The following is a 16882-nucleotide window of genomic DNA, read 5'->3' as shown; positions in this document are numbered from 1 at the left end:
AAAATATGTATTTTAAATGCTTTGCCTACTGCATTTATGAAATATATCACAGATTTTCTATCCTTGTTTAACTTGGACACAAAACTACAACTTTTTTTCATACTGACATGAATTATAATCACTATAAATTTTAAGCTATTGTCATTTCTTGTTCAGGAATTCAGTGCATCATAAAACTGTTTGCTTCCTGGCAGTAATAGACATCCGGAGGTCAACTCAAGTAAATGAGCTCCTTATTTTTGCATTTAATCAATAAAATAAGAGCTCCGCCTCCTTATATGGTGACTGTAAATTAGACAAAACATGAATGGAGATCTGTTCCTGCCCCCACACCTGTTTAGTGGTGAAGAAATTTACATAATAACCCTATGTGGGAATGTATTGTATTCTAACCTCATATATAAGAAATTTCTTCAAGATTATTGGTTTCTGCGTAGTTGTAAAAACATGAAATTTAATATGCTTTTTGACACATGTAGGGATATAATTAGAGCTAACATTCCTCAGAACTTTTCAGTAATCCCAAAAAGAGCCCAGCCAGTGTGGCTTGGTGATTGAGCATCAACTTATGAACCAGGAAGTCACAGTTTGATTCCTGGTCCGGGCACATCCCCAGTGTAGGGTGTGTAGGAGGCAGCCGATTAAGGATTCTCTCACGTCATTGATGTTTCTGTCTCTCTCTGCCTCTCCCTTCTTCTCTGAAATCAATACGAATATGTTTAAAAAAATAAATAAGTAAATAAAACATAATAATAATTCTAAAAGGAAAATAGGTTAGGTGCATGTGTTACTTTTCAGAGAGAAAAACTTTATATTCATTCTTCATAAACCAGGCTAAAAAATACATTAAGAGGACTATGAGGAAAGGTGAAGATTAAAGTTTATAATTTTTGTTAGTAAGGTTAAGACTTAAATGTCCCAAATGAAAAACTCTTATTTTTATGCCATTAATGAGCACATGATGCCACTTGAATATTAAGCTTGTGTACCCCCAGAAGGATATGTAGATTATATAACTGTCTATTCCTCAATAGTGTGATTGCTGGTGAAGGATTTCTTCGTCCTTTTTGCATAAAATACATTTGGTATGCTACTTTTCTTTTGGAATAAAGTTTTAAAATCTTTGATGGTGGAACGGGTTTTACCTGCTTGAAATAAGAGGTTTCTCTTGCCATTTGCTAGTAACCAAAAATGTATGCTTCTTTCCAGCTGTTCTTCTGTGTATTTTTAATTGTATGCACTGTCTCTTTCTGTTCTAATGGCTGCCCTCGGAATAGGCTGACCTCTGCTCTCCGTATGACATCCTGCAGTTGGATTTTCGTCACATTCGAAAGACTGTTGACACTCTGCTGGCACTCGGGGAGAAACCCCCACAACCAACTTCTGCCCTCCGCTCCAGGGACCTTATAAGCTTCTGTCTTGTCCATATTCTCTTTATAGTGCTGATCTATATCACTTACCGCTGGAATGCCCTGTCTGCATAACGTCTGCATGTGCATCCAAGCGCTCTGCTCTGTCCCTGATCCGTTAGGAGTCCTTCCTCCATCTGACCCTTTGCCTTGCAAACTTCCCGTTATCTCTTCAGTAGTCTCTTGAGTTTTGAAGCTGAACATTTACCAATCAGATTTTCCAAAAGCACAAACTTATAGAATGCAGTTCCCTTTAAGTAACTTCTCACTTACTGAAAAAAAGTGACAAGGAAGTGTATTCACACCTCATGCTTCCTCAGCCACAGCCCACATCATGCCAGCAGGGGTGCTATATAGGTCCTCTTCCCTCTCCCTGCCCTGGGTAGAGTAGAAGAAGTTTCCAGAACAGGAACAAAAGGGAATATGAAAATCTTTCCTTTGCAGTATTTAAGTCCAACCTAATTCAGGACTGGGCAATTGAGTTGTAGAGGTCCTCCCCACCCCCCACCCCCCTTTGCAGGGGAGACAGAAAACCAGCATTTTGGCCCAATTTGGTCTATAAAACTCTTTAGTAAAATAACAAACAAACAACAAAAAAAAAAACAAAAAAAAACTATTGACCAAATTGAAAAATCCCATCTGGGGAATGACTGCTTTGCTGGCCAGTTAGTTGGATTGCTCGCTGTTTCCTAGGATGGGAGCTGTAAGGGGCACCAGGGCGGGTTGCTGCCCACTTCTACCCTGAGCCAGCCCTTTTGCCCTGCTGCTTGAGACAGCTGCACAGAAGGGGCGCTGGGGAAGGAAAGGCCATCTGTGTTAGAGCACCGCCTGGGAGATTTGCTTGCACACCAATTCCCATGTATTTTTACTTCTCCTTGTTAGCCTCTTTAAGCTCTTAGAAGAGCATTTTCCGGAAGAGATTTCTATTTTTAAATAATGTAATAGGTCATTTTGGCTTTTTCTACATCACATTTTTAACAGCTGATCCAGAATGTGATAGATTTGACTATTTGTTTTCAAATAAAGTCATGAGTCATGGAACATTCTTGGTCCTGGAGCCTGGTTTCTGTGGCAGGAGCTAATAATAAGATTGCTCTTATTTTAGAAGAATGTAATTTCTCTAATGAATTGAAATTTCCATTTAACCATTGTTAGCATTCTGCTTTTATTTTTAGTAAGCTTAAAGGATTATATATTAACTATATCTGCCTTGGAGCAAGGTGGTCAGTTTGTATTGAAAAGATAAAACCAATAGAATTTAATCTAGGCCAAAATATTTCTGGTTCTGGGTTGTCTTTTTCTAATATGAGAAAGCCCTGCTCCAAGGTTAAGACATATTCCCTATTTTCAGTCTAATCTGGTTGCTAAATATTGTTTATTAAATTGGGGAGCTGATGGAGTTAACTTCCTCAAGATAAATTTCTAGTTTACTGTGATGCAAGTGATCTTCATAGACAGCTACTAAGATGATAATTGTATTTTTATGAACATTTCCATGAATCCAGGCTACTGGAGGATGTAGAAAACCCATCTAGTTAGACAAGTATATTTATAAAGATTCTTTGTTGCTAATCAGCTCAGATTTTCTAACGGGAGATGGATGACATTCTTTACCTGATAAAGTAACTGAGTTAACTGAGCCTTTTCCTTCTGAGTTTGTATTGATTGGTGAAATACAGGGTATGTGAAGTTATCGAATTAACCTTAGTTGTGTATAAATAACCTGCAGATGTACTGAATTGTCTTTGGTGCTATCTTGTACTCTTCAATCTGTAACAATAAAATCCCTTTGTACAATGTCTAACCAGCACCCTGAGCCATAAGTTCTTAATAAACACATTTTGGGTGATTATTCCAAGTTTTTATCAGCCCATCAGTACATTTTTTGTGCACACCCAGAGTGGCGCTCACCATTTCCATCTAGCTCTGCAGTGCATTGAGGCTTCCTTTAATGATCAGCACTGTTGGTTTGTTTTTCTTCTTGGGGAGCGGGGACGAGGGGGGCACCACAGGGGAGAAGAGAGATAACTCACTGGGTGGCCACCTAGAAGAAAATTTTGTCAATGTAGACCAATCATGTGAGATCAGATTTAGTTTTCTGGGTTGATTCGACATTGTTCTGTAGCTATGTTCATATTTCAATTCAGGTGTCTAAAGTAGTTTTTTGGACACGCTTTCATTTCTCATGTCATTACTGTATCTGCACCCTAGTGTGCTTCTCCCCTAGGGATCTGTTGGGTGGCATTTTTTCATCAAGTAGTATGATAGCTAGCAGAACACAGTTAATGTAGCCCTTTAAGAAAAACTTTTAATGAACTGTCTTGCCCATTATCAGGCTGTTAATTTGTATTCAGAATATAAACCCTCTCCATGGTTCTTCCCCAAGGTACCTGCAACTCATCCTAGCTTGATGCTGCCATTATAGTGTGCCTATAGTGTGCCTGGGGACACATGGCTGACCTGCTTGTCTTCTGCGAGGTGGTCAGGGGTTTAATTGTGTGATATGTATGTGCATACTAAATCTCCTTCCTCTGATAAGAAAGACCATTTTTCAGATTTCCTTCCCATGCCTGATAACAAGAACCAAGTACTTATTTACTTTAAAAACAAAACAAAACAGACTGATCTATTTGAAATAGAAGGTTCTCTTTCTCTAGTTCCTCCAAATGGTGGCAACTCACCACTCACTGTCAGGATTTCTACAATGTGTGATAACTAATTCCTATTCATTCCCTCTGTTTACAGATTTGTGGTTTGCATGCAGCTTACTGTCCTCTGGGAGAGACACTTATAAAATAGGGCGTGTGTAAAGGGGGTCCTACAGAGTTCAAAAGTAAGATAATTCAGTAGGAATTTCATCAGTGAGAGTAGATAAGTAAAGGCACTTGATATTCTGATACCATTTGTGAGTAAGAAATTAAATTTAGTGCTTGGTGGTTTGGATTCTCTCTATAATCCATACCTACTGCTGCCGTAAAAGGAAAAAGTCGTAAGGACAAAAGTTGTTTCATCTTCAGGGTAAAGGTAATGTACAATGGGTTAAAATTTCAGGAGTCTAAATTGAGTCCTGATTCGATGGAAAATATTTTGGTGATTTTATTTAGGAGATTTTTTTCTTTAAATTAGGCTTCACATTTTAAAATTAGTTCTCAATAAACAATCAGGTATATAAGTGTGTGCCTTTTGCCTTCTTTAACTATCAGAGTCCAGTTCTTTGGATTTTCACCACAATTTTGGTTATGCTTGTGTTCATTTATTCATTCCTCAGAGAGCTCATGTGGCAGAACAGGAACATGAAGTCCCCTTATGTTAAAGCACTGGAGACCATTTTGTTTCAAGTTTCAATCAAGTTAGTGCCAGGCATTTACATTTTAGGTAAAATGTGCTGATGTGAATGACTTCATTTTGTCCAATAGTTGGCCTGGGAAGTAGGCGTGTAGCTGTTTGGGAGAATAAGGGACCATGGAAAGAGGAGCCAGCCAGGCAGTGACAGTGTGCAGTCTGCCTGCTCCTGCCCCTCACTGTGAAAAGGAGCCAGATGAGCTGAGTGGCAGAGCTAATGCCTTTCGCCAAGTTGAGGGTTCTCTTATCCCCCACCTGATGCTGAATGTGTTGGGTCTTGCCTAGATAGGACTTTGAGGGTCCAGAGCCTCTTCTGTCTCATGGGCACAAGACGGAACATACTTGCTGTTGGTCAAAGACACTATGAGAAGCAGCATGATGTCTGGAAGGAGCCTCAACTCTAATATGATTCACATGTTCAAATCTGGTTTCAGTTCTTACCATCTGTGTGACTTCAGTGAACTTACTTAAACACTCTACATCTCAGTTTTCTTATCTGTAAAACCAAGGTATTATGTCTTTCTGACAAGGTTGTCAGAAAGAAATAATCAATGCAGATCTGGAGCATTGGTGCCAGGCGTCTAGGAGGTACCCAGGAAGTCTAAGTTAGCATGTAGTCTTTATGGTGTGCCTGCCTTTGCCAGCCCTGTTTGCTGTGGTTCACAGAGGGGCAGGTGAGGGGATGAGTGAACCTCATTGACTCCACCATCAGAGAAAAAAAAACAAAGCATGATTTCTTCAGAGGGGATCGGAAGCATTATTGTTATGCAAGATAGTAATTATGACTGTTCTGTGTTTTTTTTAAAAAAAAAAAAAAAACCACACGACCAAAGAAGCTCATGGGTATACTAGAACAGTGTGCTGCCATATTCTCAAGGAAAGCCATTAGGCTCTTCTAACATTAAAATTTAAATGTATTTTAAGTCAATGTAAAGGTACAAGATCTCAGCTTTAACTCTTATATACAAGGTGAGGTGGCCCTTTTCTATCATTTCTCAACCAGCTATAAATATACAGCAGTTCATTTCCCATCCCAACCTCTAGTTCACTCCAGGAATTCCCTCCGCTGTGGCAGGACCAGGGTGATGGACAATGGCTTCCTGGTCCTCGTTGTTACCCCTCCTCATTTCTGGCAGGCTCCCCTTGCTCATCTTGCCAACCAGTGCCTAAACTCGTAATTCTCATCAATCTTCACCACAGTCCTGTGATAAAATAATGGAGCTGCCATGTTGTGTGAGAGAGTTTCTATTATCTTATGCTATTCTTCTTAGTACCTCCAACCCCATCAGAGTATTCTGAGGGTACTTCTGGGTTTCTTCAGGGGGTCTGAATGAAAGGAGAAATGCACTAGGATGTATGGAGTACCTTTTTATGTCTTCTATTTGGTTCTCATTCCCAGTTGTAAGGGCTCGGGGGAGACCAGGAAGGTGAGAAATGCTGGTTTAAGAAATAAAGGCCTGGAAGAGATGATGACCTTAAGCTAATTCAGTCGGGTATGTCTCCATGACCATTAGCTTGGAACCTCTTCAGCCACTGGAGCCACTGCTCATCAAGGGGACTGGGACATTTATTAATGGAGATCTGTTCCTTCTCAAGCAGGATGCAAGATAGAACATCTGGCCCTGTAAAAGCCATGTACATAGAGATTAGGCCCTGTGGAAATAATACTAGAATTCAGGAACATTCAGGCCTAAGCATAAGTAAACACGGAGGTTGAGAAGCAAAATGTCTTGTTCAAAATGCCTTGGGCATAACCTTCATTTTAAAATTTCTATTTGTGTTCCTTGTCCAATGTTCCATCCATTTCTTAATGCTTTTCTTACTGATTTATTGCAATTATGAGTCATGTAAAACACTTGTAATTTGATGTAAATACTTTTTTATAGTTTTTTTAATCTTTTAATTAATGCAGTGGGTTTTGACAAATGCAGGCTTTAAACTTTTAAGCAATGACTTTTTTATATTATCTCGTGATATTTTTATATTTCTTTTTTAGCTTAGACAATAAAAGATAGTACTATATATTCATCTATATCTTATTAGGAGAGGTTTTTTAAAACAAACAATTAACTCTTTATTTCATTTCAGTTTGATTTTAACATAGATTGTAAAGTGAAGATTTTCTTTTTTCCCCCCAACTAAATGCCCTGCACTGAGAGCTTAACCATATTTGTGGTCATGTCCTACCAAACCAGGTGTTGACTTGGGTGCTATGAGGGTCATAAGAATGAGAAAAGCACATCCCTGCCCCAATGGAACCAAGCTTAGCAATAAAATGCCAGATTTGGGTGACTTCACAAGCCTGTGGCGTCAGGAAAGGGTACAGACTGACCTCCAGCTATAGCACAAGGAGGAAGCACACTGCCCATCCTGACCCAGTGCAAAGCTCAACTCAGATAGCACCTCCTATCCTTTTTCTTGGTTGACATTCAGCTACTAAGTTGTCAAGGAGCATAACTTGCCTGCCCACCTAATATGCCATTGGCCACAAGATAATTGTATTTCAATGCATAGCAGCCACATGAAACAATGGTTGAATTGTGCTTTCACTAATCAGCTATCTTATGTTGACATGTGCTACTTCTTAAGACCTAGAGTTAGTCTCTGAGATACTCTGAATTTACCTCAAGTTAGGGAAGGAGTTAGAGGTGGGGGTAGGAAGATGAGTGAGACAGTGTAGGAAAACTGACATTTTGAGGCAGTGCAACAAGTTATTGGAGGTGTCATGGTGTGTTCTTTGAAGGTCTTTTTGAGACCACAAGGCCTGTATCTGTACACATTTGTGGAGAGTCCTACCATTGAGGCAACAGGAAGATCTAGTTCCTCAAGCAAAAGTCACATGAAAAGGAAGCAGTCTGTCCAGAGACCCTGATTTGTTCCTGTTGAACACTGTCTCCATTTAAACTTTCCTTAAAAACAGCTGTCATTGAGCTGTGGAGAAACAACCATCATGGAGTAGAAAAGAGGCAGTGTTTGCTGTGGAGTCTTTTCTGAGCCGAGGAGTCACGCTCCGGAAAGTGATTCCCTCATCCCCAGAGCCAAATGACAAAGACATAAAATTACTTCATCATGTTATTTTATAAACTGTTTTGCATGCAAGTTTCTACATACCGGGAGTGACTCGTGTTAATTGTTTTCCTTGAGTTGTATATGCTGGACATTTCCTAAGAGCAAAATTACAACATGAGAAAGTAGCAGGATGTTTGTGTCTTTGACAGCAGTATGAAAGATACTTCAAGAGAGGCTATTAAAATTGCTTATTTATAAGGCTGTTCATAAACCAGGAAAAAAAGGATACCAATCCACCAGCATGCCTCCATTCCAGAGATCATAGGAAATAAAATAAATTGAACTAAAGTTCATGGTCAATAGAACAGTGTGTGAGCTGTATAAATGAGTATTTGAGTTCCTTTAAAAATGTGCGAAAGGGCCCTGGCCGGTTTGGCTCAGTGGATGGAGCATCAATCTGTGGACTGGGGGGGGGGGGGGGGGCGGTCCCGTGTTCGATTCCGGTCAAGGGCATATGCCTGGGTTGCAGGCTCGGTCCCCAGTTGGGGGCGTGCAGGAGGTAGCCTATCAATGATTCTCTCTCATCATTGATGTTTCTATTGCTCTCCCTCTCCCTTCCTCTCTGAAGTCAGTAAAGAAATATATTTTTTTAAAAATGTGTGAAAAGCTATTTGCAACTTTGATTTATAAGAATATAAGTTGCCCTAGCCAGTTTGGCTCAGTGGATAGAGCGTTAGTCTGCAGACTGAAGGGTCCCAGGTTCGAGTCTGGTGGGGGGCACATGCCTGGGTTGCAGGCTTGATCCACAGTGTGGGGCATGCGGGAGGCAGCAAATCAATGATTCTCTCTCATCATTGATGTTTCTATCTCTCTCTCCCTCTCCCTTCCTCTTTGAAATTAAAAAAAAGAGAGAGAATCATAAAGAATGCTTAAAAAAAAGAATATAAGCTAATATGCCCTTGATGTGTGGTTTCTAGCTGACTGTGTATGGTTGTTATTCAGTATAAAGTTTTGTTAAATGTTTAGATCTATTGCAGATTTCAGGATGGCTGGGCACTTTTTTGGATCACCCCTTATTTGTGCAAAGTCATTATTTTCTCTGCAAACACAGTAAAGTTCTATGTAATGGCCTGAAAACAAGAAAGGGAACATGGTCTGAGCTCAACTTCCATCAGTGCTATTGCAAGATTTTATGATTAGGTACTGGTCATTAAAAATTGATGTTTGTTCTTTCTTTTAGGAAAAACTATGTCTACCCCATCACATCCTTGAAGAGAAAGGCCTGGTCAAAGTGGGCATTACTGTTCAAGCATTGCTAGATGTGACTATAACGAAGGCTGTATTCACTTGAAACCAACTCCTGTCCTTTGGGTCGGCCCAAACCCTTCTCCCATCAGAGATCCTGAACTCTGCTCTCGGCACCAGTTCCCCCATCCTCCCACCCATTGCCTGTGTTCATGAGTCTAGTTGCATTTAAGGGAGGACCTAAGAGAAGATTTCCTACCTTTCAGAACTGACCTCCGAAATTAAGATGTGACAGCTATTTATCTTGAAGCCAGTGAGGGAGCTGGTTACGAAGAACTAACAGCACATCAATGCCTTTACAACCTCCTGCGCCCCTTCCATGCTCACCCACTGCCATTACCAAAACACCAAGCACAACTATTTTGTAGCAACATGCACTTGTTTCACTAAAGCCAAACTCATTGTATATTTAGTGGGGGGATGAGGGGGGACTCGATCAAGTTTTTCATCACCAAAATTTTCAAGAAATTTCTTGAGACCATTGCCTTTTAAAAATCTATTTTCGACATACAAAATATTTATATAAATGTTATTTATTAGTGAGTTGTTATTCATCCTTTGGATGCAAATTGTAAATTAGGAAACTATTTTATTACTGCTTTTTTGTGGTTAAACACTTTTTAAATTATAAATATTGAGTTATTTTCTATCCTCTTTGGTGTGCATAGTTCTGGGTCTCAATAATCATGTTTTCTGGTATATATAACTCAGAAAAAAACAACAACAGGTGTTTCTGTGACAAGAGCTGTTTTCTGGGGAGGCATTACTTACACTTTGGTTTATAGAACATTGGTCTTGTTCATATTTCTGCATTCCATCCAGTTTCCTACATTCCAGCAGCCCTGTTGTCCCATGATACAATAAACTGACTGAAATCAAGAGAGCACCCCAAAGTTATTTGTAAATAGCTGTGATGAGGAAAAAGACATTAAACTTGAAGATAAAATGTGAACAGTTATTTTTTGGATTCATACATATTTTGCTATACACAAAACATTCACATTTTAACACAAAGAAGTAATGTGTTAGCATCATCTATCTTGAAGTATAATTTTGCACTGTAACTTGGGAATTAAAGAAGGCTAGCACCAAAGGAAATACGGAAATGGTATAGGAAAGTGGAGATGATACTAAGTTTATTGTTTAACCAAAAAGTTTCTTAAAGGGCAGCTTTCAACTGAGAGTGATCAAGAGTTATGTCAGACACATAAGACCTGGATCAGGAAACCAGCACTTCCTACAACTGCCAGTTTTCAAAGAGAAAAGATTTTGAGATGTGGACATGCTCATTTTATTGTAATTTAGTTGGTGGCTTTCAGAGTAGCCCATAAAACACTGCAAGATTCATGGTCTCTGGAGTGAAACTATAAAAGTAAGTAAGTTGGTGAGTTAGCTGCATGCAAAAACGGGGAGTTGGGGGGGCGGGGGGCGCTAGGGGAAGGTTGCATTTGTGAGGCTGGGTGGTCTAGCAGGGAGCTAGTTCAAAGGAAACATGATTAAAAAAGAGCCAGCAAAGGAAAGGTACCCGTGTTGGTCTGAGAGACTCACACAAGACTTTCCAGACACAACAGACTGTTGGTAGGCAGTTACATGAATGAGCCTTCACCCTGCTGTCCGGATATTCCAGTCAGTCACCTTTCACAGTCTTATGAATGCTCACTGCCTCTTTACCTCTGTGAAAAGCCATTGTAAGTTTTTAGAGCAGCAGCAGCCACAATTTGTAAGAGAAATAAAAGGTGAGCACAAAAGAAAAGACACCAGGAAGATGATGTGCACTGAGCACATCAGCCAAGGCCACGGCTGCCCTCTGCTCTGGGCAAGGTGAGAGATTACTGAACATGGTGGTTTGAATTTGCAGCTTTCAGTTCTTTTCTATTAAATGTACTGTGCACTTTAACCTAACTTAAAATATATTTTAATATTTTTCTGTACTGCACAAATACCTGTTGTCAAATAGCATAATGATATAAACAGAAAGTCATTTTGAACAAGGAGCATATTCAATATAAGCAACATTCAAAGGTTGGTTATAGAAATAGGAGTTTTGATTGCTGCACCTTGATGGGCATTCAGATACAGGGTCCTGAAATAATTTTTTATGTGTATATATGGCAACATGAAGCTCTGTAATCCTTGTTTTGAGAGATTTTTTTTAAGATTAAAATTGTTTTTTTGATATTAATTTTCAGTATTTTCTTGAAGTTGTCTATATAATACAAATGGCTTCTATATTTTGTAAAATGGCTTTCTTTCTTTTAAATGCAGCTCTTGTGTAGCTAAAAATATCTTTAAGATAGTTGTACACTGTTTATATGTGCAATAAAATGTGCATGGCCAGCTAACAGTACCATCAGTGGACAGAATGTACGTAGTGCAAATCGCCTTCCTTTTCTTATTTAACGGCCATTAAAACTTTGAACGTGAACAAACCATTTTCTGATTGACTTACCCATGTGATGCAAAGGTTGACACTGGTCACAAAAGAAATCTTAGGGGGTCATTGTTTAAAAAGTTTGTGACAATCCTCTAGTGCATGTTTGTGTGTGCATGTGTGTGTGTGTGTTATTTCCAAACTAAATCTTACCTGGAACCACAGAGCATACAACAGTTAAAATAGAGTTAATATGGTGGGATAGGGGTGTCCCTCCACCTATCACTTGGGTGGTGGCTCCAGAAGTTTCTCTAAGAAAGCCTGAAGGTTCTGTGGAATCTGACACTGAGAGAGTAAAGTGGCTCATGGCTGGTATGGCTCAGTTGGTTGGAGTGTCGTCCCATATGCCCAAAGGTGGTGGGTTCAATCCGTTCAATCTATATTTTACTCTTCTTCTCTGTACCTCCTATCTCTAAAAAAAATAAAAATCAGTAAACATATCCTCAGGTGAGGATTTAATAAAAAAAAGAGAGAGCAAGTGGCTGTGTTGATTACACTTTCTGTAGATCTGGCCAGTGTTATTGTTTTCCCCCACAGCCAGCCTGCCTGTAATGGAAGAGCAGCTGCTTTAAAGAATTCAAGTCAAAATAATGACGGATTGTTTCTGTCTTCTTATCCCAACCCACATACAATAGACACAGACCTTAGACCAACAGCTTGAGCAAGAACTGCAGTGACCAGTGTCAGGTCCTCTACGTTTAAGATTCATGTCCAGCTATGCCTGGCCCATGATGTTCTCATTGGAAATGCTGCTCTTTTGCCAAACTCTGAAACCTGTCATCTTGGTCTTCTGCACATCACAGAATTAGGGGCTTCACAAACACTTTGCATTGTAAGTTGGCTGGAGCAACTGAGGAGTGTGTGAGGGCAAAAAGAAAGATGGCAGCAGGAGCCCTCGGGAGAGCCTGGCAGGAACATGCTTGCAATAAGTTCATCTATGCAGTTCAGCCCTATGGCATTGGCCACAGCTGGGAACTGTCCCAGAGACCGAGTTCTAGCCAACAGCTGTATCTGGAGGCTTCCCAGTTCTTGCTGGGTTGGCCTGGGAGACCCAGGCAACACTGACCCAGTAGAGCTGGTTCTCTAATCTTGCATCTTCCAGGTCAGCTAGCAGAGATCAGGTCACATTGAGTCTGGTATTATCTTCAGAATTGGTACTGCTTGAGTATGGGGCATGTGTGTAAAGCAGGATTCTACCCTAAACCACTGTCTACTTCTCACACGCACATGCTGATGGGCCACCACAATGGCCAGTATTTTTGAGTGGCTAGTGTGGGTCAAGTGTTTTTTTCTGAATCATAAGCACCATTAAATCAAGGCTGCTTGTCTATTTTGTTCTCAGCTAATTCTGTTAGTAAAAACAGTGCTTATGTAGTAGGCTTTGAAGAGATGCCAGGTAGGAGAATTAATGAATTTTACATACATTATCTCAGAAAGTCTTACCAAAATGCTATATGGAAAGGATTTGTAGTAGACTATGGAGTTGCCCACCTAATACCACTTTCTTATAGGAAGTTAGCCCTGCCTTATAGATCATGAAGTTTTTATGGTTCTTACCTGACACTGCTTACCTGGCTATTGTTTATTGGTTCAGGAGCAGCCACCTTACTCACAATTGACTAATAAGTCTCTTCCCAAAATGCTGTTTCTGACTAATTAGATCAGGGAAAGACCCAAAGACTCCAGAGACCCACCTCTGCCTGCAGATTGACTGGATTCAGTCTTGAGTAGCCCCAAATAATCATCCACAGGTGGGGTGAGAGGTTTCCAAACAGAGTGGGGCAATTGCTTCTGCCTGGAGGCTTATTGGTATCCTCAGTCTCTTAATGGGCCTCAGAAACTTCACAGAGTGGGACCAGGGTTTTCCAATAGAGTGGGTCAACTGTCTTCCCCCCAGGCAAAAACTTCCTGAATAGCAAAGGTCTGCCTGAGAAAGATTATCTCCACAGCATGAGGGAATGACTCAGCACAGGAAACTGGCATCTACCTTCTGAGCTCTAACCCCAGAGCCCCCAACCCTGACTTATGTTTACACAGCTCCAGTCCACTCTGCCCTCCCTCTGCTGAATCCCAAGGTGAGTGGCTGCATTAAAAATTCTGTGCATTGGCCCTCTAAGAGGGTGTCTGCATTTCCAGCCGCCTCTCCCTGGAAGACAGTAACCCTGCTGCTTTTCACAGCCAGATGTTCTGTGAGCACCTTTCTCAGTTCTGGTGCTCTCTCCAGGGGGCCACGCTTGGGGTTAGACCCTAGAGTTCTCAGTATCAACCCCCCAGAGATGATATCTCTCTCTGGAACTTCAGCTGTGGGAAGCCCAGCCAGCCCTTTCGTGCTTCTGCACTTCCTACCAGTCTCTATGCAGTCTCCACTTTCCATCCTTGGTTATCAGGGTTCTCTCCAGCTAGTCTTCAGTTAATTATTCAGGATAGTGCTTTGTATTTTAGTTGTAATTCCAGGTTGGTCCTGAGAACATGTCTGTGTAGAATCCATTTACTCTGCTGCCATTTTCCCTTTTACGTTTAATGGTGGCTTTACTGTACTGTGTTGTTTCTTAAAGGGATGTTTAAAAGGATTTTATATCTATCATAACCCAGGAAATCTGTCAATTCCTTTGCCTCCTTTTGATTTTTTGAAGCACACAAAACTAATATTAAGAGGTCATTTTAGGTTATTTATTGTTTACTATAAAGTCACTGAGCTGGTTCCTTATAAGTGTACTAGAGGCCCGATGCATGGAATTTGTGCAAGAATAGGCCTTCCTTCCCCCAGCTGCCAGCACCCCTTACCCAGGCTTCTCTCGCAGCCCTGGCTTCATCCGGAAGGATGTCTGGTCTAATTAGAATATTACACTTCTATTATTATAGGTGAATCTTTAAGATAAATTTTTTGGTGGGGGAAACATTTTACATTTAGGCATATATGAGGATTCATCCCTTTTCTGGCCAGTATTTGCAACACATAGCAGCTCAAATGTATTGGCTTCCTAAATATCTTCAATGGTCAATTCTTTGTTGTAACTGAAGGCCTTTTTCTTTATTACAGTTATCCTTGGCTATATGTCAGCAATTATTTACTGAATATTTAAATGTTTTTGTGTTTACCCTGCAACTATTTTCTTATAATGAGGTACCAAGCTGGCTATATTACAGTTCCCTGTTATTCAATCTAGATGTTGCTCTGAACGGATTTTGCAGATATAAAATCTCTAATCAACTGATTTCAAATAAGGAAAATTATCTGGTTGTCCTCAAGACTTAGGTCTTGAAAGCAAGACTGAGGCTTCCTCAAGAGATAAGAAATTCTACGTATGGACAACAGCTGCAGCCCTTGCCCATGGAGTTCCATCCTGCTCATGACCTTCCCTTCCTGATGGCCTGCCTCGTGGGTTTCAGACCTGTGTAGTCAGCCCCCAGAATCATGTAAGCAAATTGCTTGTAGAAAATCAACCTCTCTCCTCTCTCTCTCTCTCTCTCTCTCTCTCTCTCTCTCTATATATATATATATATATATATATATATATATATATATATATGCTACTAGCTGTTCTTCTCTGACTAAATTCTCAACTAATACAATGACCTTAGGACCACACAGCTCTTTTTCTTTACAAAGGAACTACCAACATGTAAAACATTTGTGATTTAATTAACCTTATTAGAGAAAACTAGACTGTGTAAACTAGAACAGTTTTGTATGTAGCTCACTACAGGGCTCAATTTCCACTACTGATATTTAAGTAGCACTAATTTTTAAAACAACCTAATTTATATTTAAAAAGTACTAATTTTGTAACTTTAAGAACCTGATGTCTTATTCCATTACCATGTAATACACATTCTTATTGAATGTTTAAAATATATACACTTTGTACTAACAGAAAAATATATATTTTTTAAAACAACCAGACTTCATCTATCATGTTTCAAGTTTATCCATTAAGTTCTTAAAGGAACACAATCTGTTATTACAAAGAGACTGATTACTTTCCTTGGTGAACTCAACAAGCTAAATTTCTACAAGTAACTAAGAGAAAAATCTATGTTTACAGTAACACATGAAACTTATGTTTCCTTACTAGCTATTTTCAGATAATTCATATTAATTCTTATATTTGAGATACACCCAAAAACCAATATCCATAAATCTACTTGGCTCAAAAGTTAAGAAGTATCATTGGATTGGGTTTAGGAAATCTGGCTTCTAATCTTAGCTGTTCCACATATCTACACTAATAAAAGAGAAACATGCAAATTAACCATCACTCCACCACACCCACAAAGCCACGCCCACCAGCCAATCAGGAGCGAGTATGCAAATTAACCCAACTAAGATGGCAGCGTCCACAGAGCTGGAGTGAGCAGAAGGCTTGGGTTGCCCCCTGCGATAGAGGAAGCCAAGCTTCCCGCCTGCCCTGGCTGACCCTGGGCTCTGCTCAAGGCTACAAAGTTTCAATTATAGAAGATAAATAAATCCCAGATACCTGCTTCCAGCTGGCTGTGGCCTCTGCTCAAGGAGGGGCTGGGAGCCTGGGTTGCCAAGGGGAACCCAGGCTTCCAATTGGACCTGAGCTCCGCTCAAGGCTACAAAGTTTCAATTGTAGAAGATACCTACTTCCAGCCCACCTTGGCTTCCGCTCAAGGAGGTGCTGGGGAAAAAAATAAAAAAAGGAGAGGCTGGGAGCTTGGGTCGCCAGGGTACGTGGCAAGCCTGCAAACAGCCATCAGCCCCTCACCCAGGCTGGCCAGGCACCCCAGCGGGACCCCCACCCTGATCTGGGACACCCTTCAGGGCAAACCAGCTGGCCCCCACCTGTGCACCAGGCCTCTATCCTATATAATAAAAGGGTAATATGCAAATTGACCCTAAGAGCAGAATGACTGGGAATGACTGGTCACTATGACACACACTGACCACCAGGGGGAAGACACTCAATGCAGGAGCTGCCCCCTGGTGGTCAGTGCGCTCCCACAGGGGGAGCTCTGCTCAGCCACAAGCAAGGCTGACGGCTGCCAGCACAGCAGTCCCGCCTCCTCAGCAGTGCTAAAGATGTCTGACTGCAGCTTAGACCTGCTCCCCGCTGGCAAGTGGACATCCCCCGAGGGCTACCGGGCTGCCAGAAGGATGTCCGACTGCCAGCTTAGGCCTGATCCCCCGGGAAGCGGGCCTAAGCCAGCAGGTGGACATTCCCTGAGGGGCCCCAGACTGCGAGAGGGCACAGGCTGGGCTGAGGGATCCCCCCGGAGTGCACAAATTTTTATGCACCGGGCCTCTAGTAACTGTATAACGATGAGGAAAATTCACTTAACCTTTCTGAGCCTACTTCCTGATTCAAAGCTAGCATGTAATTATTAAATGCCTACTAGAAGCCAAGCAGTTGCTAGACACTAG

The 16882-nt window shown here is 40.9% G+C and overlaps 1 protein-coding gene across 4 annotated transcripts in view; it reads left to right on the top strand.

Annotated features, from left to right (window-relative positions):
- Positions 1-11412, top strand: part of LRCH1 (leucine rich repeats and calponin homology domain containing 1) — a 257491-nt gene extending 246079 nt beyond the window's left edge. For 2 of the 4 annotated variants that reach the window (XM_059684471.1, XM_059684473.1), the window contains one exon: positions 9001-11412. In XM_059684471.1, coding sequence (XP_059540454.1) covers positions 9001-9111 — 111 coding nt within the window. In that variant the 3' untranslated portion in view covers positions 9112-11412. Of the gene's footprint in view, positions 1-1277; positions 5549-9000 lie in introns of those variants that run through there. The other 2 variants (XM_059684470.1, XM_059684472.1) reach the window with 1 other exon arrangement.
- Positions 11413-16882: the final 5470 nt, after the last annotated feature.

This window comes from Myotis daubentonii, chromosome 2, assembly GCF_963259705.1.
Source record: "Myotis daubentonii chromosome 2, mMyoDau2.1, whole genome shotgun sequence".
NCBI classification, from domain to species: Eukaryota; Metazoa; Chordata; class Mammalia; order Chiroptera; family Vespertilionidae; genus Myotis; species Myotis daubentonii.
Note: the sequence above shows the minus strand (reverse complement) of the source record. Positions and strands in the feature narration are given on the sequence as shown.